Consider the following 26,031-nt stretch of genomic DNA (forward strand, 5'->3'; position numbering starts at 1 on the left):
ATCATAAAAGTCTGGATGAAGAAATATTTAGTGTAATTGTTTGTGTGTCAACTTGACTGGGCTAAGGGATGTCCAGAGAGCTGGCAAAACATCATTTCTGGCTGTGTCTGTGAGGGTGTCTCCAGGTAAGATGTTTATTGGTGGAGTAAGAAGACTGCCCTCACTGATGCAAGGTGGGCATCAGCCAGTTGTTTGAGTGCCTAAATAAAACAAAAAAAGGAAAAAGAAGAGCAAACTCGCTTTTTTTGCTTGAGTTGGAATATCCATCTTCTCCTGCCCTCAAACAGGGACGGGGTCTTATACAAACAGATTTCCTCGTTCTCCAGCTTGCAGACAGAGGATCATGAAACTTCCTGGCGTCCATAATAATGTGAGCCAAAATTCCAATTATTTTTATACACATACATACACACAAAGCCTACTGGTTCTGTTTTTCTGGACAACCCTAATACACAGATCATAATGCTTTATTTTAATTTTTACAGTTAATATTTTTGCTTAGTAATCCCAAATCATCAAAAAATTGTAATGGTCATATCTTGATATCTGGCTTACAACTTCAACTACCAGATTCCTAGATATCACACTCAGATAAACTTAAAGGAAAAGGCAATACTCCTTCCTCACCCCCATCCTCCTAACGGACTTACTAACATAAGTCTTAAAGAAGAAACAACTTGAAAGTTTTTGTCATCGTTGGCTCAAGTAAAAATACATCCACAATACGAAGAAACACATTAAAAAAGAAGTATGATTCTTTTTTAAATACTAATTTTATTATATCCTGATCCCTGAACATAAGTCTTACTATTCTGTATGACAAAATAAGAAGTATGCATAGAGCACCTTTGCTGCAAGGGTTGTCTTGAAGAAAATCACTAGTTTGACTGAATCAGGAGCTGAACTAGCTGCTGAAAAATGAGGATTTTTTAAATTGAAAGACTTGTAGGTTCACACTCAGCTGTTAGAAATAATACAGAGAAATCCTGCCTACCTTTAAGCCAATTACCTCCAATGGTAACATCTTGAAAAATCACAGAACATCACAATCAGAATGTTGACACTAGTAAAGTCAAGACACCGAAAATTCCCATCAACCCAAGGGTCCATCACGTTGCCCTTTTATAGCTGCACCAACTCTCCCCTTGCCCCCATTTCTACTTTCCCAAAGTTGCATTTTTCACTAATGGTCCAGGTAGTACCTTTCACCAAAAGGAAGTTTCTTCCCCTCTCACACCCTTTACCATTGTTACCTATGATGAATACAAGTTGCTGCAAAGTATTTCTGTAACTTTTTTTCTCCACCAACCATTTTTAGACTCTCTTATTTGTACCAAAATAAATGGCATAGGTTAAAGAAAAACTATAATTACTTAAATATGCAAAATGATTTTTGGCCAAAGAAACAGAGAGGGTAAAAGATGCCCCAAAGAACAATTAAGAAACTTGCATTGGGCCAAATAATGAAGCATTCCTTCCCCTCTCTCCCCACTCCCTTAGACACCTTATTACACTTTATCAGAGTTTTAATCTTAATGAATATTGGCAAGAAAGGGAAATACTGGAAAGAGCAAGCCAATTTTATATTTGTAACAGATCATGCAAAAGTTCAAAATGATGAATGATTTAAAAGACTAACGCATCAGCATCTCCTTTCAGTAAGACACAACTTCATCTAGTCAATTGGACTTGATGACTTGCCTGGATATCTTAAACCAGTGGTTCTTAAACTTTAGCCAGGAGAGCCTGTCAAGACACTGATTGCTGGCTCCATCCCCAGAGCTTGATTCAGTTGGTCTGTGGTAGGGTCTAAAACTTCACATTTTTAACATGTTCCCAGATGATGTTAATGCTGCTAGCCTGGGCACCACACAGCTTGAAAATCATGACTCTAAACCTTCTAGAGACTGATTTTTATTGAATTCTCCCTAGAGGTTTCAACAGGGACCTTGGCAGACAACACCAAATTTGGGAGACCTAACTATCTTATGCCTGAACTGCTAAATTGCTCTTTGAAGCAATCTGAGGTAAAATAGTTACACAGTTCAAAGTAATTCAGTGTTAAGCTGTCTGTGCACTGCAGCTTAGAATTCCAGACCCCTTTTCCCTTATTATTTCACAGAAACAATAACGAGATGTGCCCCGTGCTGTGCTATAAAGGAAAAAATGCCTATTTAACTCTGGGCGTCAGAGTGAGGGGCTGAGGCCTCCTTGCACTTTGATTTAGTGGGGCTTTTTCACATGAGGTGCAGGAGCTGATTCACAGTGGTCTCAGGAAAAGTCCATTTGTTATTCCCACATCAGCCACTTCAGAATATGAATAATGTAAGTGAAATCCTGGTATTTTCAAATTCAAAAAACCTTCTGCCTCAAGCCTCAAAATCTTCTAGAACTGTTCTATGCATGGCTCACCAGATTCTTGGCTAAAAGAGAGGATGAAATGACACTTATGGAGTCTCAAAATGCTTTATTTTAGCTGGTTTTCCGCCTCCTCCCTATCAAACCTTTTACATATAAGTTACTCAGTAACAAAACCATCTCAGTCATAATATTAACTTTTAACAAAAAATTTCATTTTGTGTCAGGGGTGTTAGTAATAGAAATGAAATGAACAAAGAAGGGAAGATGATGATGACAGGATGCAGACAAACTGAAAACTTATCTCTAAATGGACAAATGACCACACAGAGAAATTAAAGCCAGTATTTTTCTCTAACAGCAAAAATTTATTGAATTGTGTTAGCTGCTAAAAGCAGAGATGTTAATAATACACATGGTTACGGCCCTCATGGAGCTTTACTTTAATTGTTTTGCAAGGAAGACTAACAGAATGATAAATGTAAGTGATTCTTCACAATGCTCTGACTGCTATGAAGAACAGACTGCTATGGGAACATAGGCTAGGCTGCCTGGAGGGAAAGGTGGTACCAAGAAAGGCCTCCCAGCAGAGCCAGCCTCCATTAAGTCTAGATCTAAGACTAAATAAAGCGAGCTCGGCAATGGGGGAGGAGATTGAGTGAGGAGGAAAAGCACACTGGGTGTTTCCACAGGACTCACCCGCACAAAGCAGGGAAGGGTGGGAAGAGAAGCTGGAAGGCTAAGAAGGGCCAGAAGGTGCAGAGCCCTTGGGAAGAGCAATGGGAAGCAGGAGTACATACGCACCTTAGAAGGACACTCTCTGTAGTGTAAATGACGGCCTGAAGGAGGTGACCGACCAGGAGGCACTGCCCAGCACAAAACCAAGTGTTCCAAGGGTGGAGAAGAGCGGGAGGAGGGCGGATGGAGAAAATACTTTCACAGTATTTTCTAAATAGTGACTCTCAGTTGTTGGACAAACAGGCTACTTAATTAATAGAGACCTAAATTCCACTGATTGTGAAGGATGATTAATTAAATCTTCCCTAAATACCTCTTAAAGTTACTATGGGGCTCAAAAAATCACATTCCTAAATAACCATGTATGTACTTATTACTTACATGCTACTTTCTATTCTCTGAAACTCTTAGCTCCATCCCGATTTCTGGCTAAAAGAAGACCATGTATCTCTGTGTTGAGTTTTCTGTTTTTTAAATTTATATCACAACAAGTATAACAAGCATTAAAGAATATCTATATTAGAATAAGGAATATTCAGCAAAGTTCTTCAAAAAAAGCATAGTGGAGTCCTAGCCAAGGCAATTGTAACAAAATGTAACTTTTTAAAGGATACAATAAAAACCAGTTATCTAGAAATAAATCTAAGAAAAAAAGTACAAGAACTTCATGGTGAAAACTTAAAGAAAAAGACCTAAATAAATTCAGAGAAAATTATGCTCAAGAGCATAACTATGTCAATCTTTCCAAAATAAAATAAATTCCAGTAAAATCTACAGAGAACTTTTCACAGAACTTGACCAGGTAATCCAGTGTTTAATAGAGAAATCACAAAAACACGTTGAATGGGTATAGAAAGGTGTAGAAAGATGCTCCAATATCATTATATAATACTTTTAGATATACAAAATATTACATACTGTCATGAGCTCACACATAAGTAGTAATAGTATAAAAGCATGCATGGGAATGATAAACATCAAATTTTAACTATCAAATTCATAATAGTAGTTACAGAAAGGAAGGAATGAGATCAGAGAGGCATAAACTAGAGTTTCAGTTATATCTGTTATCTTGTAGTTCTTAAACTAGGTGGTGGACACAAAGACATTTGTTATATTATTCCCTAGTCTTTAAACTCCTTTGGATGTCTTAAATATTTCATTACAAAAAAAAAAAAGCACAAAGCAGAATGCCTTTTATTTAAGATCCATATTATTACACGATCTAGCTTAGTTCTCAAATTCCAATCCAATAGCCACATCAGCACCACCTTTAGTAGTTGTTAAAAACATGGATTACCAGGCTATGCCAGAATCAGAATTTCTGGGAGGGGAGCCATGTGATTCTAATACATAGTCTCATTTGGGACCCAGGCTATTAATAACTAATCCATCAGCAAAACCGGTTCCAATCTAATAATGAGATACTTGAGTGCTTGAGGTTGCCTAGTCACTTTCCAATGGATGCCAACTCTCTAGAATGTGGATTCCAACTGGAGGGCAAAACCATACAAATTTTAAAGTATATCCTTCCCTACACCTGTCAAAAAGGTCACACATATAAAAACCAGGAATATTTAATAAAATAGTAGTAAATGATTCCAAGACAGAAAATAATTCCTTCCTATCCTCGACAGGGAATATGCCACAGCAGAACTCCACTGGCAGTTTTGTTGAGGGAGCCATACTTAAGAATGAAGTAGGACAACTTGTTGGCAAGACATATTTCCCTCACGTGTATAGATGGCAACCTATGCTTCTTTCCTAATTTTCTGCTCTTGTAATAAAATCACAGCTACATTTGTCTAGAAAAATGCACAAAACCAATGGGAAACAAAAAATAAATTTAGAAAGAAAAAAATTTGTCAAAAGTTGGAAGTATTAGTACCACCATGACAATTTCCACAGCCTTGCTCCTAAGAAGTAAAGTTAACTAGAGAGGACTCAGTTGTTAGAATACATGAAACAGTCAAGGGCTGACAAACGTATTTCCTTCTAATATTTAAAAATTGCAACTAAGAACATGGAAAGGGATTACTTTGATACCTTAAACATGAATCTGCTAAGCACATCAATACAGAAGGACTCACTTACCGGGGCTTTCTACTCGTTTATAGTGGTAAGGGTTGATGCACACCTCCTTCTGCTTGGAACCAAAAGGAAACTCGCAGCATTCCAGTGGTTTTAGTTCGTGGTGGCTCTGAAGGTCAGGCCAGCGCCAGACACGGCAATAGATGACATGAGGCAGTCCCTTCCGGTGGGAGACCTGCAGCCTGCCGTCCAGAGAGCGGGGAATGGTCACACAGTTACTTGGCTGCCCCGGGCAACTCAGTGCCTTTTCCAGTTCCTCCATGGCACCTTTCTTTTTCTTCAATTTTTTCACCAAAGCATCAACAGCTTTCTCTGCCCATTTTTCTTCTTCATCGCCCTGTTTCCACCCAAGAAGTCTCTTCACAGCTGGACTTGTGAAGGAAAATAAACTTGTCACGTTCATAATGACTGCACTAGTTATATACTCCTTGTATGTGGTGAAATAAGGGAGTCTCCAAATACAAAAGAGGAACAGATGAGATTTTACTTTATGTACACAGGATTCTCTTTAGCTTCTTGGTTTTGAGGTCCTGAAAAGTAGAAATGACCATTCCTGGTATTTCAAAATAAAACCCAAAGTCACCACCTAGAAAAGACAAAAGGGGAAAAATTTTAATCATCTCCACTATAAAATCACAATTTATTAAATAATTACTATGGGCCAGGTACTACTTCCAGTGTTTTTATGTATCACAGTGTGCTATGGACTGAATTCTGTACTCCCTGAAACGCATGTTGAAGCCCTGACTCCCACTGTGACTGTATCTGAGACGGAGCATTTAAGGAAGTAAGGAAGGTAGACGAGATCATGAGGGCAGGGCTATTAATCTGATAGGATTGTGGCTTTATAAGAGGAAAGGAGAGATTCCTCTCTCTCCGCATGTGTATGTGCTGAGGAAAGCCATGGGAAGACACAGAGAAGGCAGCTGTCTATAAGACCGGGAGATTCCTCACCAGAAGCCAGATTGTTTGGAACCTTGATTTTGGACTTTCCAGGCTCCAGAACTGTGAGAAATAAATTTGTCATTCAGGTTAACCAATCTATGGTATTTTGTTATGGCAGCCCAAGCACAGTATTCAACTTCTCAAATGGTTCTTGCAGCTAGGTAATACAATCATGGGCATTTTATAGATAAATAAAGGTGCAGTTTAAATAATAGAATGTTACTATTTATAGGGGTTCTGAGATAGAAGCAATAGGCACACCTTAGTGCAAAAAAATCCAAGTTCTCAACAGACATTGTAACATTTTATACTTAGATTCACTTAAGAGGCTCTAAAAATCTACTTCAAAACATACTGCAATCAATAAAAACTAAAAACAACAGGAAAAAAATTAAAATACAATAGTCAACATCTGTTTTTGGTTTGTTCAATAATCTATTATGCTAAAAGAAAAGGTAGTTATATTACTACTATATAAATGCTGCAACATTTTTGGGTATTTATTCAGTAAAGCAAGCCTGTGCCTATGGACTACAGGACAAGCAAGGTAGAAAATTTACTTACTACTTTTTCAAATATGCTTTTTATTAACAACATGAAAGGAATGAAGCACATGAACATGTATCATACCAGATTCTTCAGTCAAGCTGTCTAACTTAAACCTTGTAGTTACCCTTAGCAGACGGAAACACAAAAGTTAAGATTAAAGAGGACAATTTTGCACAAACTCTGTCTCAGAGGCAGTAGCATGTATCACACCAACCTCCTTCCAAAAAATAATTACAAAAGCTAATAAAATATAAACAAGCAAAAAGCCCAACTTTTTAAAGTCATCAAAGGAAAACGAAGGTACTCAGGACTAGAGGGTCAAGAGGCAGGAGAGAAGGGAAAAGCAATGAAGTAGCTGGACATTCTTTACTGCTTTTCCTCTTGAGGCATTTGCCAACACCTATGGCTCTAAGTAGCAAGAGTAGCCAAGCTGAAAGAGGTTGAAGAACTAGTAAGCAGAGATTTAGGGTCATAATATTTAGGAGACAAAAAAAACAAAAACAAAACAGGAGTTGAGGGCTTGCTGAGAAGGAAGCCTCAGTAAATACATTATTTCAGTTAAGACCCCTGGAAGGGTATGCCTAGTTGTATGGACAATAATTAAATAGACCAGTTTTTATACTGAAATAGTCTAGAATCATCTTAATACTAGATTGGATCAAGGAGATGGGAGAAAAGGAGAAAAATTATGACAGAGGCAGTATTTGTAGATATTGTCCAAGGATTTTCTCACACCAACAACAGACTATCTAGACAGAGACTCAAGAAGCCCTACAAATCCTGAAAAGAATAAATACAAAGAAACCCATGAGTTTTGATGTGTCCTATCATGGTAAAATTGCTGAAAACTTATGATAAAAATCTTTGAAGATGCATTACTCTCAAATAAGTTCAGTAAGATATCTGAGAGTTGACATTTCAACAGAAACAATGTGAACAAGAAGACAATGACATCTTCAGCATGCTAAATGCAAATAACTGGTAACTTAGAATTCTATACTTAGTAGAGAAATGATGCAAAAATATTTGTGAAATAAAGATGCTTTCATACCAAAAACATTTGAGAAGGCTGGCTTTCAGAAGGAATTTGTCAGGCAGAAGGAAAAAGATCCCAGAAAGAAGCCAGGAACTGCAGGACGAGCTCCAGAAAGGTAAAGACGGGTAAGTCTAAATGAATACTGGTTTTACAAAATAATAATAGGAATAACTTACGGTGTTTAAAATATAGGGTTAAAATGCATGACAAAAAAGCAGAAAGGGCCAAATGAAATTAGTGTTCTAAGGTTGCTGTATTACCCAGGCTGTGGTAAAGAATTAAGTTATTATTGAGATAAGTTCTGAAGTTATGTCATAATAAAGCAAATACTAAAAGAATCATTTAGAAACTATAAAAATGTGACAGAGGGGTTAAAAACATGGAATTATTTTTTAAAATATGATCAATCCAAAGAATATAAGAAAGGAGATAAGAGGAGCAAGTAATAGATGGGACAAATAGAAAATGTTAAGATTTAGACCAAGTCCTGAAAGCATCAGCAATTACTTAATATAAACAGATTAAAGGTGCAAGTATAACAGGGATGGGGATGGGGAGCACCACTTACCTATACCATACTTTAAAGACACACATTAAATAAAAGGGCAGAGAAAGACTGAAAGAAAAAGGAAGGAAAAAGATAAACTATGCTAATAAAAACATTAGCATAACTATCCAATCAGACAAAACAGACTTTAAAATAAGAAGTATCACCAGAGATTAAGGGGCATTTCACAATCAACTCTCAAAAGAGAGTTGATCTACCATGAATAACATCACAATTTCTGCTAGGAATATATCACAACCCCAAATTTTTAGGCAAGTAGTAACAGTCTCAAAATACATAAAGCAGAAACTGACAGAATTTAAATGACAAAATGACAAACCCACAGTCTTAGTGGAGATTAATATAGTCACTGATAAAACAAGCAAACAAAAATCAATATAGATAAATAATGTTTACAAATTTCATCAATTTATGTACATAGATCATTGCATCCAACAGCCATATAATATGTACTTTCGAATACACAGAATACTTACCCAAAATGACCAATGAGCCATAAAAGAAAATCGCTATGTACCAAAACCATACAGAATATATCTTTAGATCATAATATAACTAAATCAACAAAAGCAGTTATTGTAAATAATTACTTTTAAAAATCCCGTAAGTCAAAGAAGAAACTACAGAAATTAGAAAACACTTTTTCTTTTTTTAAATTTATTTTGTTATCATTAATCTACAATTACATGAAGAACATTATGTTTACTAGGCTTCCCCCTTCACCAAGTCCCCCTCACATAATCCATTACAGTCACTGTCTATCAGTGTAGTAAGATGCTGTGGAATCACTACTTGTGTTCTCTGTGTTGCACAGCCCTCCCCATGCCCCCCCTCCATTATACATGCTAATCGTAATGTCCCCTTTCTTTTTTCCCGGCCCTTATCCCTCCCTTCCCACCCATCCTCCCCAGTCCCTTTCCCTTTGGTAACTGTTAGTCCATTCTTGGGCTCTGTGAGTCTGCTGCTGTTTTGTTCCTTAAGTTTTTTCTTTGTTTTTATACTCCACATATGAGTGAAATCATGTGGTACTTGTCTTTCTCCACCTGGCTGATTTCACTGACCATAATACCCTCTAGCTCCATCCATGTAGTTGCAAATGGTAGGATTTATTTTCTTCTTATGGCTGAATAACATTCCATTGTGTATATGTACCACATCTTCTTTATCCATTCATCTACTGATGGACACTTAGGTTGCTTCCTTTCCTTGGCTACTGTAAATAGTGCTGCAATAAACATAGGGGTGCATCTGTCTTTTCCAAACTGGGCTGCTGCATTCTTAGGGTAAATTCCTAGAAGTGGAATTCCTGGGTCTAATGGCATTTCTATTTTGAGCTTTTTGAGAAACCTCCATATTGCTTTCCACAATGGTTGAACTCGTTTACATTCCCACCAGCAGTGGAGGAGGGTTCCCCTTTCTCCACAACCTTGCCAACATTTGTTGTTGTTTGTCTTTTAGATGATGGCGATCCTTACTGGTGTGAGGTGATATCTCATTGTGGTTTTAATTTGCATTTCTCTGATGACAAGTGATGTGGAGCATCTTTTCATGTGCCTGTTGGCCATCTGAATTTCTTCTTTGGAGAAGTGTCTGTTCAGCTCCTCTGCCCATTTTTTAATTGGATTATTTGCTTTTTGTTTGTTGAGGTGCATGATCTCTTTATAGATTTTGGATGTCAACCCTTTATCGGATCTGTCATTTATGAATATATTCTCCCTTACTGTAGGGTACCTTTTTGTTCTATTGATGGTGTCCTTTGCTGTACAGAAGCTTTTCAGCTTGATATAGTCCCACTTGTTCATTTTTGCTTTTGTTTCCCTTGCCTGGGGAGATATGTTCATGAAGTCACTCATGTTTATGTCCAAGAGATTTTTGCCCATATTTTTTTCTAAGAGTTTGATGGTTTCATGACTTACATTCAGGTCTTTGATCCATTTCGAATTTACTTTTGTGTATGGGTTAGACAGTGATCCAGTTTCATTCTCTTACATGTAGCTGTCCAGTTTTGCCAGCACCATCTGTTGAAGAGACTGTCATTTCCCCATTGTATGTCCATGGCTCCTTTATCATATATTAATTGACCATATATGTTTGGGTTAATGTCTGGAGTCTCTGTTCTGTTTCATTGGTCTGTAGCTCTTGTGCCAGTACCAAACTGTTTTGATTACTATGGCTTTGTAGTAGAGCTTGAAGTTGGGGAGTGAGATTCCCCCCACTTTATTCTTCCTTCTCAGGATTGCTTTGGCTATTCAGGGTCTTTGGTGTTTCCATGTGAATTTTTGAACTATTTGTTCCAGTTCGTTGAAGAATGTTGATGAGTTGATAGGGATTGCATCAAATCTGTATATTGCTTTGGGCAGGATGGCCATTTTGATGATATTAATTCTTCTGAGCCAAGAGCATGGGATGAGTTTCCATTTGTTAGTGACCTCTTTAGTTTCTCTTAAGAATGTCTCATAGTTTTCAGGGAATAGGTCTTTCACTTCCTTGGTTAGGTTTATTCCTAGGTATTTTATTCTTTTTGATGCAAGTGTGAATGGAATTGTTTTCCTGGTTTCTCTTTCTATTAGTTCATTGTTAGTGTATAGGAAAGCCACAGATTTCTGTGTGTTAATTTTGTATCCTGCAACTTTACTGTATTCTGATATCAGTTCTAGCAGTTTTGGAGTGGAGTCTTTTGGGTTTTTTATGTACAATATCATGTCATCTGCAAATAGTAACAGTTTAATTTCTTCTTTACCAATTTGGATTGCTTGTATTTCTTTGTTTTGTCTAATTGCCGTGGCTAGGACCTCCAGTACTATGTTGAATAACAGTGAGGAGAGTGGGCATTCCTGCCTTGTTCCCGATCTCAGAGGAAAAGCTTTCAGCTTCTTGCTGTTCAGTATGATGTTGGCTGTGGGTTTATCGTATATGGCCTTTATTATGTTGAGGTACTTGCCCTGTATACCCATTTTGTTGAGAGAAAACACTTTTAACTGAATGATTTTAATAATATGATTCATCAAAACTTGTAGGATGTGGCACAAACCATGCTTAGAGGGGAAATGTATACTCTTAAATGCATATATTAGAAAAGAAAAAAAGCTGGAAAATAATTTTCTATGTGTACACACACACACACGCAAACACACACAGGAACAGTAAATTAAACCCAAAGAAGAAAATGAAGGCAGAAACTTAAAAAAAAAAAAAAAAAAAAAAAAAAGCCTAACAGAAAACCTGTAAAATCAAAGTTGGTTCATTGAAAAACTAATAAACTGGATAATGCTCTAGCAAAACTGATCAATAAAAGAGAAGGCAAAAATTACTAATAACAGGAATAAATGGGGAAAATTATTACTGATCCTCAGAAATTAACAAGATAATGATTATGAACAGCTGTTCAAAGCAAAGTGTACACGTCTACAGCTACTTTGCGGTAGTCTATGCATCTGCCTTCCTCACTACAGGAAATCGATTGAGGAATTCAGTCTTACTGACTTCCTATCTTTGGAGCCCAGCACTCTCTGGCACACAGTAGATTCTCAATAAATGTTTAATGAATGATTTAGCTCTCTGAAGAGATTAGAAGGCCAAGTGTGCAGCTCCAACTTCATTCAATAAAATATGAATATTGTTAAATATAAATATTATTCAATAGGATGTAGTGAATCAGTTGTTTCCTTTTTAAAAGAGTTTAGAATAGACATTTCACCAAATAAGCTATACACATGGCCAATAAGCATATGAAAAGATTCTCAACATCACTAGCCATTATGGAACCACAGTGCAGACTGCACTTCATACCCACTAGGATAGTCTGTTATAAAAGACAGAAGACAGGCAATAACAAGTGTTTGTGAGTAGTCAGAGAAACTGGTCCTGCTAGTGGGAATGTAAAATGGAACATCCACTGTGGAAAAACAGTTTGGCAGTTCCTCACTAAGTTAAACATAGTTACCAAATGACTTAGCAATTTCACTCTTAGGTATATACCCAAAAGAAATAAAAACGTGTCCACACAAAAACTTGTTCACAAGTGTTCATAGTAGCATTACTTGTAAGAGCCCCAAAGTGGAAACAACACAAATGTTCATCGACTGATGAAAGGATGAAGTATTATGTGTCCCTACAATGGAATATTATTTGGCAGTAAAACAACATGCTAAATCATGGATGTACCTTGAAAACATCATGCTAAGTGAAAAGAAGCCAGTCACCACAGACCATATACTGTATGACTTCATTTATGTGCAACTGCCAGAAGAGGTGTATCTATAGAAATGGAAAGTTGATTGAGTAGCTGCACGGGGCTGAAAAGAGTTGGAGAATGGGGAATGATTACTCATGGGTATGAGGCTTCTTTTGGGGGGAGACTTCTTTTGTTCTAAAATTGGATTGCAATGATGGTTGCTGAACTCTCTGACTACACAAAAAGGTACTGAATTGTACACTTTCAACAGGTGAATTGTATGGTATGCGAGTTACATCTCAATAAAACTGTTAATGAAAAAACAGACAAAACTTAAGAGTGTTAGAAGCCTGCATGATTGGGGGAAGGGTGTGACAAGAGGGAAGGAGAAGAATTAAAATACTTAAGAAGGATACGATGACTCCCAGATGTGGAGCCAATGAAAGAAGGGATGTGAAAAGATGGTATGTATGTATGTATGCATAAATAAATGAATGAATGAATGAATAAATATTTAACTCAAATTTACCAGTTGTTTTGAATTTTGTATTATTTTCACTTAACAGAAAAGGAAGAAAGAAAAATGCTTTTATCAGGGTCACACTTGATCAGACTGTACCTATAGAAACGACCAATTACTTTTACTAAAAGTTAGTTTGGCAAAAGAACAAGACAGACAACTTCTTTCTAGTCCTCTGGTAACAATTTACAAAAGGACTACATTTCTTCTTATTCTTTCTCTCCTTTTTTTTTTAACTTCATAACTCTTTTTCAATATATTAGCCAATGATTTTTAAATAGAGGGGTGAGTTTGTTTTTTTTTTGAGAGGGCATCTCTCATATTTATTGATCAAATGGTTGTTAATAACAATAAAATTCTGTATAGGGGACTCAATGCACAATCATTAATCAACCCCAAGCCTAATTCTCAACAGTCTCCAATCTTCTGAAGCATAATGAACAAGTTCTTACATGGTGAACAGTGCAAGGGCAGTCATATCACAGAAACTTTCGGTTTTGATCACACATCATGAACTATAAACAATCAAGTCAGATATGATTATTCATTTGATTTTTATACTTGACTTATATGTGAATCCCACATTTCTCCCTTATTTTATTTTATTTTTTAATAAAATGCTGAAGTGGTAGGTAGATGCAAGATAAAGGTAGAAAACATAATTTAGTGCTATAAGAGGGCAAATGTAGATGATCAGGTGTGTGCCTATAAGACTAAGTATTAATCCAAGCTAGACAAGGGCAACAAAACATCCACGGATGCAGAAGATTTCTCTCAAAACAGGGGTTGTGAGGTTCTAAGCCTCACCTCTGCTGATCCCCAATTTCTCACCTGATGGCCCCCCTGCGACTGTGCCTGTCTTAGGTTGTTCCTCCCTTGAGGAATCTTACCCGTCTCTGGCTAACCAGTCATCTTCCGGGGCCATACAGGGAAATGTAAAGTTGGTAAGTGAGAGTCAAGCAATATTCTTTGAAAAGGTTAGCTTTTTACTTCTTTGCAGATTTATGCCCTGTGGCTTTTATGCCCAGCATTTGTCTTGAGGTATCTTTACCACTTGGAGGAATTATGATACTCGGTAATTTTCGATATGAGGCACGAATTCTACTAAAGGGTTGTAATTAGGAAGGAAGAAGAAAAGTTATATAAGTAGCAAGAAAACATGGGAAGATTGATTATTTCTTTGACATAACTTCTTGTAGAGTAACATAAGCATGTATAGGTTTTAACAAACTACTGATTAAATTGCTTACACATATTAACAGAATAGGAATACAGCTACATAACAAAAGCAGACCTACAATTACCAGCCATATCCAGTGAAACCACAAAAACCAGTTAGGTACCCTAGGCATTTGTGAAAACTTACCAATAATATGATGGATATTGTCTAACTGAATTTGAATAGTTTGAGAAATATCAGACAAATTAAAATGACACATTCCTGGGAACTGTTCACATCCCATATGTTCTTTTAACAGTAGATAGTCTATAGTCGCACGGTTTTGGAACACTGCAACTTGCACTTCTCCTAATTCTTGGTTGAGTTTCGTCAATATAGATCCAGTCAAATTTGTTGTTTTACTGTATGCACAGGCCAGCTTAGTTATCTCCTTCTTCATTCCAATGGCAAGTCCAGGAACGAGGGGTGAGTTTTTATCAGAATCAAGTGGGACTTTTCAAAATCTATCACTTATGAGTTAGCTATAGAAGGCAAGTGTGTTGAGGGTGAGAGGTGAAATAAAGAACCACCATTTCAAACCTTTAACTATTTAAATTGACATTCATTCAGCAAAGCAGAGTGCCTGCTAAGTGTCTGGTACTGTGCTATTCACACAGGAGACAGAGGCAAAAATGTCTATATCCTGAAAAGGCACACAGTCCAATGGAAGAGCCAGTGTATAAACAGCTCACTCTTACTGGGGCAAATTGGTTCCTGCACGCTAACGCTAAAGGACTGTGCTGAGAAGGCTCATCAGGCCATCTCCAGGGCCTCCGCCACAAGGATGTATGACTGTATTAAGGTCCCCTGAAGAGTCGGCCTATGTAGTGTGCATACGCCCACCATGAACTAGCTATACACTGTGTGATAACTACTCTTAAATAGGTCTAAACAATAAGATATATGAGCAGAAAAAGAGAACAATTAACTCCAAAGGTTTCAGGAAGTTTTCCCAAAAAGAAAATATCAGACAGGCCTTAAAGGATGAGCAGAATTTTGTGGAACAACAGAGCTAACACTGTGAATGATCATTACATGACATTATTCCAAGCACTTTACATCTATTAACTACTTTTATCTCTGCAACAATCCCTCTGAAAAAAAAAAATTATTATATTTTCCTCATTTTAAATGTAAATAAAGCGAAATAGAGAAAAGTTAAAGGATGTGTCCAAAATTTACATACACAACTGTACGGCAGGGCCAGGGTTTGAATCCATGTTGTCTGGTTTTAGAGCCTCAATTGTTTAACCACTTTTCTAAATTGCTAGTTCAAACAGGTATATCACAGAAATGCCAGGGTTCAAGGTGGCCAGAAGATACAGGCTGCTAAGGATAGGAGCAAGACTGTGAAAGCCTGTAATACATCCTATCCTGCCAACAAATGGAAGGTTTTAAATCAGAGCACCAGCGTGATTAGATGTATATTTTAGACAGCTAAGGTGATATCCTTAATACAGAAAGATGTCTCCATACAGCAAACAATAAACAAAAACAGAAAAAACTACTGCCTCCAACCTGCAGAAGCCAGGTGGAGGGTGAAATGACTTGATGCCACTCAGAATAACTAAAATGACAAGATCACAAAGCTTTGCATATAAATGTGCATAGATGAAACAAAATACAAGCTGATAACTTATGTTTGCCTTGAGTTAAGCCTTTTTTTTATATGCAAGTCCAACTAGTCACCCACCTCCCATCAGGAACTAAAATGAGTCCATTATACTATGGCCTTGGCAAGACAACTCATTTTTTTCCTGCGCCTTTTTGTACTTCCTGCTTTAGTTTATGTCAAAAGCTAAGTGGCCTTATCAGTCTAAAGTGCAAAATAAAAACATGAGTCAGCAAACAGAGATTTCCTTCCCTCTTCTCCAAATACAAACATTTTGCACTGACCAAAAAATATATATTCATCTTGTAAAGAATCTCCAAGAAATCTTAAAAATATTGAGTTATTTGTTCCAGCACCTCCACTTTCAGAAACTTACTCTAAGTATATTCTGAACTAGAAAGGTAAAGAGGTTTTGCACAAAGATTTTCATTGAGCAGTATTTATTATAGGAAAAAAAACCCTAATAATTAGGAAATCGTTAAGTAAGCCATATCTATTCATACAATTATGGAATGTTTAAAAATTTATGTTCATAAAAACCATGTAAAGTTGGAGAAAACCTTAAGTAGAACATAAAACAGTAATATAGAGCACGAGTAACTATGTAAATATACCAAAATATTAATAGTGGCTGAGTTTGGAGTTAGTAATACCTCTTTTTCTCTCCTAGTTTGCTAAACTTCAACCACTTTAATGAAAAAGTATACCTTTCAAAGTTTTTTTAAAGGCTGCTATATGAAATATTTACTAATTACAAGAAAACAATCAAGTTCATGAGCTCAAGCCACACATAAACTCTACTTATTAAGTCAGGCTGGACTTATAGTATGATCTGATTTCAGAAATAATAAAAATGCAGTTTAAAACAGGGTTCTAAATTCACTACGCTATGGAGTCTAGCCCATGGTAAGGAATTCTATCAGCACTGCCAGAAGCCAAATGAGAAAAATACTCTTATAATACTGCTTTTGACTGGGCTATTTAATTTTGCAGCTGATGTGGTATTCCTTACTGTTAAAAGAAAAAAAGTAAAAAAATTAAAAAAAAAAACCTTCAACTGCTGTGTAACTCACTTTATATTTAGGGAAACCTAATTAGACAGATGCGCAACAATGGGAATTTTCTTCATCTTGGCCTCAGCTAGTAAAGAAAGATTATTATCCAACTGTGTGACTATCAACAAATATATTGTCATTCAATACTTTTCAGATCCCAGATTCCCAAAGAAAGTTTTAAGAGAAAATTACTCTATTTTGTATCTAAAGATACAATAAAAAAAAAGGGGGTGCGTCAGGTAGCCTCATCAAATGTTATAAACCAAGTATGAGGGGAAGAGGAGACAGATAACGACAAAGTGTCCTCTGCAGCTTTAGACTAGTGCCGTTTTACTGTTCCTGAACTGGGATGGAATTTAGTGAACTAGACAAAATAAATGATCCCATTAGATATTGAGGGACTAATCAAATTATTCAATAAAATAAACATAAGATATAGGGGAAAAATTCAGAGACTCACAGTACCTTTAAAAAAGTAATTAACAGAAGATAAATGGTCTATCATCAATGAAGCAAGCAACTATTTTTTTCTTTCACTTCTTGTTCTTTGGTTCATTACTCTGTCTTAACTCTACTGGTAAAACATCATGGCATAAAGATCAAAAGCATCAAGGAACTAAAGCGCAGGGTACTGACTAACTTCCCTTTGAAACTGTTTAACAGTTGGATAAGTTATTTAATGAAAAAAGACAACTTCACAAAAATTATCTTTCTATAAAAATGATATTTTGGGGAAACAAGTATTTCCAAGTAACTAAATAAATTGTGTGCCTATTTCCTGACTTATACCACTCACTAGGTTTCTTCTTAAACAGAGGATCTTGTGAATGAAAAGATAAAGTAAGACTCGAACTCCCAAAGAAGAGCTATACAACAGTGGGACTTCAGAGAAATCATAAGCAGACTATGATTTTTGTAGTTCAGTTTTTATGTCTAAAATATTTCACTATACACACACACACACACACACCCCTAACTAGAATGCTATGGAGATGCAAAATACCTGAGATGTGTTGTAGGAAGTGTTTAGGACCAGTATTAACCAATACCTATGGAAAGGCATGTGTCATCTATCCTTACCTCCAATTTTAGAATTCAAAGCCTGATGAGAACTCTTGCCCCCCTGAGATACTTAGCTAAATTGAAACATCAGTCAAATGGTGAGCATACCTGAAATATAACTTCACTGCTCCAAAATGGACTCTTTTTTTTAACTTACTTGATTTCATTTAGGTACCCCAAGTCAGCTGTAACTATGTGCTCCTACCAAAAGCAGAAATCTCAAAGCAGACTAGAAATCCCAATGAGGATAAAACAAAGATACCCTAAAATTTCGGGACACTCATAGAAATCACAGAAGACTAGATGCCACAGATTAGGACTAAAGAGTGCTTAAAAAGATGAAAGCTATAAAGAAAAATATTTCAAAGATTCAATGTCAGTAAATACTTTAAAACATAAAAAGCAATCCATCATTAAGCCAAGCACTGCAAAGAACTTTGTCAGTAAGAGAGGGAGAACTCACAAAATGGGGAAGAGGGGAATGATCATAATCATATTCATTAGGCATAAATAAAATGAAGCTACAGAATTAATCCAAGGGCCTGAAGACCTGGGAACTTCCAAACTTCGATAATACTAAAATACCTATGACTTAAAGTGGAATGGCAGGCAGCCACATACTGCCTTAGCAAGAGCGTGGAAGCAGAAACAGCACATACACCCACATATCCAGATGGAGAAACAATCCTATGAACAGTACCTGCGAACTCAGTAATGACGACAGGTGGAGACAGTAGTTTGGGACAAGTAGAACACAACTAACTACACGTGGTAGCGACTTTAAATTGTTCCCAATAAAAGCAGTATTTATTATACAGCTCCTTAAGGAAAATAACACATCTTCATCTACTCTTAAGGCAGAAAGGAAAAAAAAAACACAAGTTAAAATTTGCTATGTAAGTATAATGCCATTACAATGAATATAAAAACAGAGGTGTTTTGTGGTAAACTTTGCTGCCTCTTGGTTTTCTCTAGCTATTTCAGTCTCTCAAATGCTCTGTGATTTGGTTTCAAAAAATAATCTGTTCAAATATTTCTACTCCCTAGTTACTCCAATTAGGAACTTAGTTTTGAGATATTTGTATTGCAGGAGAAAACAGGTGAAGTGCCTCTGCATTTCTTTTTCCTGTTTTAAAATAGCCATTAGCCCTTGACTTTCAACATTTCAATTTCAAATCGGTCAAATGTAGCTGAATAAAACTCACCATTAACCCGCACAGGGGAAAAACATCCTAAAACAAGAAAGTGAGGATGGATAAACTCTCTCCACATTTTTTTTTTTTTGCTGTCAATATACAATCACATGAGCAACATTGTGGTTACTAGATTCCCCCCATTATCAAGTCCCCCACACATACCCCATCTCTACATTTCTTTTACAGATTTGAAAGCACTTTTTAAACTACCCACTTCATTGCTACAAAGTCAGGCTAAAAGGAACTCTACTTCAATTGAGTCCTGAGAAAAATAAAATGTATTTAAGCAAAATTGTTATCCAAGAAAGTGATATGAACAAAGAAGATCCACCGGAGATCAGAGAAGAATTCTGATGGGTCTCAGATCAAAGCGGCAGCAAAGTCCTGCTACCACAAACACCCAGAGGTCAAATTTCACCTTATTGAGCCTTAGTTGTTAAAGCCTTGTTTTGGTTACTTCCAAACATTTCCCAACTTTCTAAATGTGTGATGGCACAGAACAGCTAGCATGACATTTTTTCACTTAAAAAGTTTTTTCTGAGATTAATTTTCCAAACCTGGAGAAACGGCAGGGGGGTTAAGGTGGAAAGAGGATAAGCTTTTGAAGGCCTAGTTTTAGAAATACAATTGTGTAGGTACTGCTGCCTTACTTACTACACGGGCACTAACGCCAGTCTGCCAGTCTCTCAGGTGCGACTTAAGTGACAGACTAGCAAGAGCTGCAATGTGGAATCTTAGGAATCAAAAAGAAGAGGAGTAACACAGAGACTTTAAATTCAAGCTTTCCACTTACCACTTTTAAGTTCATTGCAAGCTGCGGCATTTCAGCCAAAAGATTTCAGAAGTAGTGTTCCTTGACGAAAATGAAGGAATTTATGGATGTCACAATTACATGAATCTCTAAGGACAGAAGTGTAGTTTATGTATTTAAGTGTCAATGTATCTTCACTGTGTTAGCCAATTCTCTGGTTCTGCTCTGCACACAGAAGCCTTCCATCCTGACAAACCTAGGCTGCTTATTATACGGCAACTGGTCCGTTTTTCTTAGATACAGAGATTCCCTATAGAACAGTGTCAGTTCTGTTTTGTTTCATTAGATGACTACTTTTTTAATAAGACTGAAAGCACTTAAAAAATGTTCTCACTGTTCTCAACTCAACAAATAAACTTGGCTTAGTTTTACATTTCCTCACCACTTCCCCTAAAAGTTGTACAACATTCCTTAATCCAACTGAATCCCCAATCTCAAATTCATGCTTGTAATGGAAAATTGTCCTGCAGAACATGGTGGCCTTTCCAGTTGTCCAGTCCTAATACCTCACCCTGACCAATTTCATCTGTTACCAACTCAACTAAAAAACTGAAGTCATTTGGACTCCTCCAACACAGAGGACTGAAGACCAGAGACATTTTAAAATTAAATTTTATTGACATGAGGAAAAAGTCTACAGTAGTTGTCTCTTTAAAAAAAACTATTCTGAGTCACTTGTTGTCATAGAAAAGCAATTCTACAGAACGCAAAGAATGCTAAATGTGGTAAATTTCCATAAGTGGCCAGTTACGAATGATTCATCATGAACAAATGAATAAACTTATTGTAACTGACCTATTATCTTATGCAAGCATCATATTGGTTGTTCTTATAAACATCATCTTATTGACTCCTTACAGCAATTCAAGGTATGTATCATCTCAATTTTACTAATAAACATGAAGATCAGAGGATAAGTAACTTTCTCAGGACCATATTCCAGTAAGTGGTATATGTACATTTTACACCAGAGGAGATACTAAAGTCATTAACCAGGCTGAAACAAGTAAGTTAACTCAAATGCCAAAATCACAGATGAAAATGGAACAGACTAGAGAAAGAAAAAACTAATCCTTTTATTAAAACAAAAAATCTTGTGGTATTTCATTATTTGAAACATATTTCTCTTTCTCCACTGATCTCACAGGTGCTGTTTATGACACAAACATGCACATCTGCAGGGGTGAGCTGACATACACAAGGCAGGATGGCCTGAACCTTCTCCCTGTGTTTAGATCCTTCAGTTCTGCTCTTAATTGAATAATTTAATCAGGACCCTCTAGAAGGGAAACACATCTATATTCATCACAGGCATCAAAGGAAACATCTTTACAAGTTATATCCTTTTACAAACCAACATATGGTCTCACGCCATTCTCCCAATTGTTGAACTCCTCCTCTGGGAAGAGCATGGAATTTTATTTCTTTTTATCACTTGAAAAAATCACTTCCCTCCTAATTCAGTAAAACTGGGTGGAGGCCACTTCCTCCACAGGTGAGAGAAATAAAACTTGTTGATCTGTCATTGTCAGGACTTTTAAAGTTAACCATTTATTTTATGTACTTTCAAAATGGAAACAAAAAGCAGACCAACCCAGAATAAAAAAATCAAGACACATTACATTCTCCAGGCTTTCAAGTAAACCCCTACGATTTTTCTGTCATTTTAAGATGTTTCTGAATGAGAAAACAAGAGCCCTTCACTTGGAATGAAAAGAAGTAGGTGGAATGGCACTTTTCCAGTTTCCTTGGAACAAAACGCCTGAGCCTCAAACTTGCTTCTCCACAAAATATTGATTCCGCCACCTACCCTGCTGGGTTGTTAGGAGGCTTAAATAGGAATATGTAAAATTGATTTGAAAATTATAACATGCTGAAAAATGTATTTTATTAACAAAGCAGTATTTCACAAATAAGAAAGCTAATTTTAATACTTAACATATACCAAAAAAATGAAGTTTCTGTCCCAGTGCTTATTTTGTTCAGTGAAGTTCTAACTTTATTCCAAAAAAAAAAAAGAGAAAAGTAAAGGAAACAAGGAAAAGAAAAGCCAATAATCACTACAGCCATTCAGCACCTATGATGCGCCAGACACTGTTCTAAGCACTGGGGACACAACACTGAACAAAAGAGACAGAACTAGTGTTTTTTTTAAAAACTCCATACCTTAATGAGACCTACATTTCTGGTGGTCAGGGACAGTAATATTCAAATAGAAGCCTGAAATGGTGAGGCGCTGAGCCAGGTGGCATCTGGGAAAGCACAGTGCAAACAGAGTGAAGAGCAAAAGCAAAGGGCGTGAGGCAAGAACATGCCTGAAAAGTTCAAGGACGGCAAGGAGTCCATGGAATGGAGCGAGTGAGGGCAGAGCAGTGGGAGGTGGGGTCACAGAGGTGAAGGCAGCAGACACACAGGGAACCTGCAGGGACTTCAAAGCTTTCACTCAAAACTGAGATGGGGACCACTGGGAGGTGCGGCAGAGACGAAAGCCACAATCTGACTTAGGGTTTAACAGCATCACTGTGGCTAGGCTGAGAACAGACTGAACAGATGGAAGTAATAGCAGCAGTAATAGTGCTACTAATAGTAGGAAGTAGTAGGGACACCACTTAGGAGGCTGTGGCAATTGTTACAGTGTGAGAGGATAAAGGTTTGCATCAGTGTGGCCAAGTGTTCAGATTCTGGTATGTTCTGAAGGTATGGCCATGAACAAATACACTTTATTGTTTAAGTAAATAAAGAAAATAACCATAAAGTTGGGAAAAATCTGTTCAACTTTTTGAAGAGCAAAATCCTTTATTATGGAACCATGAGATGATCTGAGATGGGGTCAGGTCACTGAGGAAGTAGTCCAATAACTATCACAAGACCAGTGAGCAGGCAGTAACAGCTAGAAGCTAAAACCTTGGAGCACTTAGGGTGACTGATGGGGAGTGGGGCAGCAGTTAAACGACCAAGGAAGAGAAGTAAGTGGTACAATCTGACAGGACATTCAGTGCTGAGCAGGTCCATGGAGGATGCTGGAAGAATGGTCTGGAGGAGGCAATGAGCAGGACGCTGCACCTCTAGGCTCCGTGGTGTGAGGTTTATGATAGAGAAGAGCCAAGCCCTGAGACACTACTGGGAAGCAGCACCCTCAAACGAGCACACACAAAGATCTATGTTCAAGGATTTTCATGTTGCAAATAACCCAGATGTCTAAGCATAATGGAATGATTAAATCATGGTGCATCTCACAATGATGTAACTGCTAAAAAAAAAAAGCCTTTCATATCTACCATGGAAATAAAACCATTACCATAATTGCTCAGTTAAAAAAGGCTGCAGGACTGACTCTATAGACCCCTTTCCAGCAACAATATATATCCTGTACATATATATAGTATGATTCCACTTTAAAAACACAAGTACAAACAAAAACTGTACATGTATTTGGGCATTTTTAAAGGCCTGGAAGGAAATAAACAAAACTGAATAAGTGGTTACCTTTAGGAGAGAGCTGGGAGCAAGGGAGTGCAGGACAGCAGATCTTTTTAACTTATAACCATTAACTTTTCAATTTTAAACTCTCAATAATAAAAGTATAGGAAGACAAACTTAAGTAGGTAAGAGATTTATTCTACATGACTCCACGACAGTATTATGACCAAGAGGTGGCAAAACTTATCATTTTATATAGGAAAAAATAATTACAAGTGTTTCTGCACAGAACAGAATACCACTGACCTGGGATTTTCAGAGAAATTTATTCCTGAACACAAGGCTGGAATATATGACCTAATTCTGGGTGAATACGACATGGGTGGGAATATATTTTTTTATTAAACAATTCAGCCGTATGATCAAAAATTCAGTTTTACAAAATGGCATACTATAACAAAAAGTAAGTTTCCTTCTCACCCTAGTCCTGTAGTCCCCTTCCCAGTAACAACTGAAATATCCTTCTAAGTTTTCAAGGCATAAATTTCTTACCAAAAAAAAACTTTGTATTCCTTATATATATCTCCAAGTGCAATTTGTCTTGTCCCATTTCCAGTATATCAATCTGTTATTTGGAAGAATAAAATATGTTTAAGAAATCAAAGTCTACATAACCACTGAAACAAATATTAGGATGAGCCAGATTTCACTCTTCTCCACATGATGATTATTGACAGCTTGTTTTCAATCTGCCAAAAACTGACTGGATTTAACATTCTCTTGGCCACCTCTGAGGAGAAACTGGACCAAGAGCAGCCCTCTTCCAGAAGCAAAGGCAATGCTGTCCACTGGATCAGAGGTGCAATGTTTGTATCTGAGCAAGCAGCAGCTACAGAAGGAGACAGGCCTGTACCGTAAATCTAGACCTTTTCTACCTCCCATCACCTGTTCAGTCCAGTCCTACCTATTAACTTCCTCACACTGACTTATTTACCAGAGTAAAAAATCCTAAGGGTGCTCTTAGCAGGCTTCAGAATCCAAGTTCTCCTCCTGTATATGTTCAACTGCTAGGAGAGCTTTAGTCTTCACTATTTTCTTTAAGCACAAATTCTTTAAGCACTTCCACCAACATAAACGTGCAGTAGAAAGAAAATGAGTATGAGACAGTTCCACCACTACCAAGCTTATAGTTATAAAGTGGTAAACAGGGGGTGGGGGAACCATTTCCTAAGACTGACTATGATAAACATTATACATGTTCAGCTGTTTATCTAAGGACACACATACAGGCCAAGTGGCCATCAATCTATACCATCGTGTTTGTCCTAACTCCATCTCCTGTGCATCGAGGCTTTGTTACCTCCTGTGCAATGGAAACCCCAAATGGTTCAACTGCCTGACAATGAGTCACCAGTGGATATGAACAATGGAATGGATAATCCAAAGCGGCCTTAATACAAATGAACAATTGTAGACATTTTTCCAAAGAAGATATGCCGATGGCCGACAGGTACATGAAAACACACTCAACATCTCTAATCATCAGGGAAATGCAAATCTAAACCACACTGAGAGATCACCTAACACCTGTCAGAATGGCTATTACCCAAAAGACAAGAAATAACACATGCTGGAGAGAATGTGGAGAAAAGAGAGCCCTCGTTCACTGTTAGTGGGAATGTAAATTGGTGCAACAGGAGCTATGGAAAACGGAATGAAGGTTCCCCATAAAATTAAAAATAGTTACTATATGATCCAGCAGTTCCACTATTGGGTATTTATTTATCCAAAGAAAATGAAAACACTAACTCAAAAAGATGTATGTTCACTGCAGCATTATTTACAGTAGCCAAGACATGGAAACAACCTAAATGTCCATCAATGGAATATATTTATATAATACACATACACAAACAATGGAATATTATCCAGCTCCAAAAAATAAAAAAGAAGGAAATCTTACCATCTGTGACGTGGGTGGGCCTTGAGGGCATTATGCTGAGTGAAGTCAAAGACAGACAAACAAAGCATGATTTCACTGATTATGTGGAATTAAATAAATAAACAAACAAAACAAAACCTAGACTCACAGACACAAAGAACAGATTGGAGGTTGCCAGAGGGGAGGGCTGAGAGGGGACAAAAACGGGTAAAGAGACTCAAGAGGTACAAACTTCCAGTTATAAGTCATGGAGATATAATGTACAGAATATAGGCAATAAAACTGTATTAACTTTCTAAGGTGAGAGATTGTAATTAGACTTACAGTGAATACATTTTGCAATGTATTCAAATGTCAAATCACATTCCTGTGCCCCTGAAACCAATAATATGGTATGTCAATTACATATCAAAAATTTTAAAAAAAATTTAAACATTGTTTTTGGAATGTATTGTGCTTTATGAAAGAGATTTTAATTCCTTATCACATTTTGTTTATACTAATAATATACTATATATCCTGAGAACACAGTGAATTCTATAGAAATGCCTCTTCAAGGCTGAAGTATTCCTATGGAAAATCTAAGTGGATGACAGTAAATCAGAACGGTTTTACTATATTATAAAAACTTACAAACACATTTTATATAAATCACTCTGTCTTCCTCTCAAAATTCTGACTATAGGCAAGAAACAGCTTTTACAGAACATCTGAAAATACCAGTTTGAGGATTCA

At 36.9% G+C, this 26,031-nt stretch overlaps 1 protein-coding gene across 4 annotated transcripts in view; it reads right to left on the reverse strand.

Moving 5' to 3' along the window:
- Positions 1–26,031, reverse strand: part of SMAD1 (SMAD family member 1) — a 72,086-nt gene that overhangs the window by 32,351 nt on the left and 13,704 nt on the right. For all 4 annotated transcript variants that reach the window (XM_037024621.2, XM_073232612.1, XM_073232611.1 and 1 more), the window contains one exon: positions 5,191–5,773. In XM_037024621.2, the coding sequence (XP_036880516.1) occupies positions 5,191–5,590 (400 nt within the window). In that variant the 5' untranslated portion in view covers positions 5,591–5,773. The remainder of the gene's footprint in view (positions 1–5,190; positions 5,774–26,031) is intronic.

Source organism: Manis javanica, chromosome 3, assembly GCF_040802235.1.
Source record: "Manis javanica isolate MJ-LG chromosome 3, MJ_LKY, whole genome shotgun sequence".
NCBI lineage: Eukaryota > Metazoa > Chordata > Mammalia > Pholidota > Manidae > Manis > Manis javanica.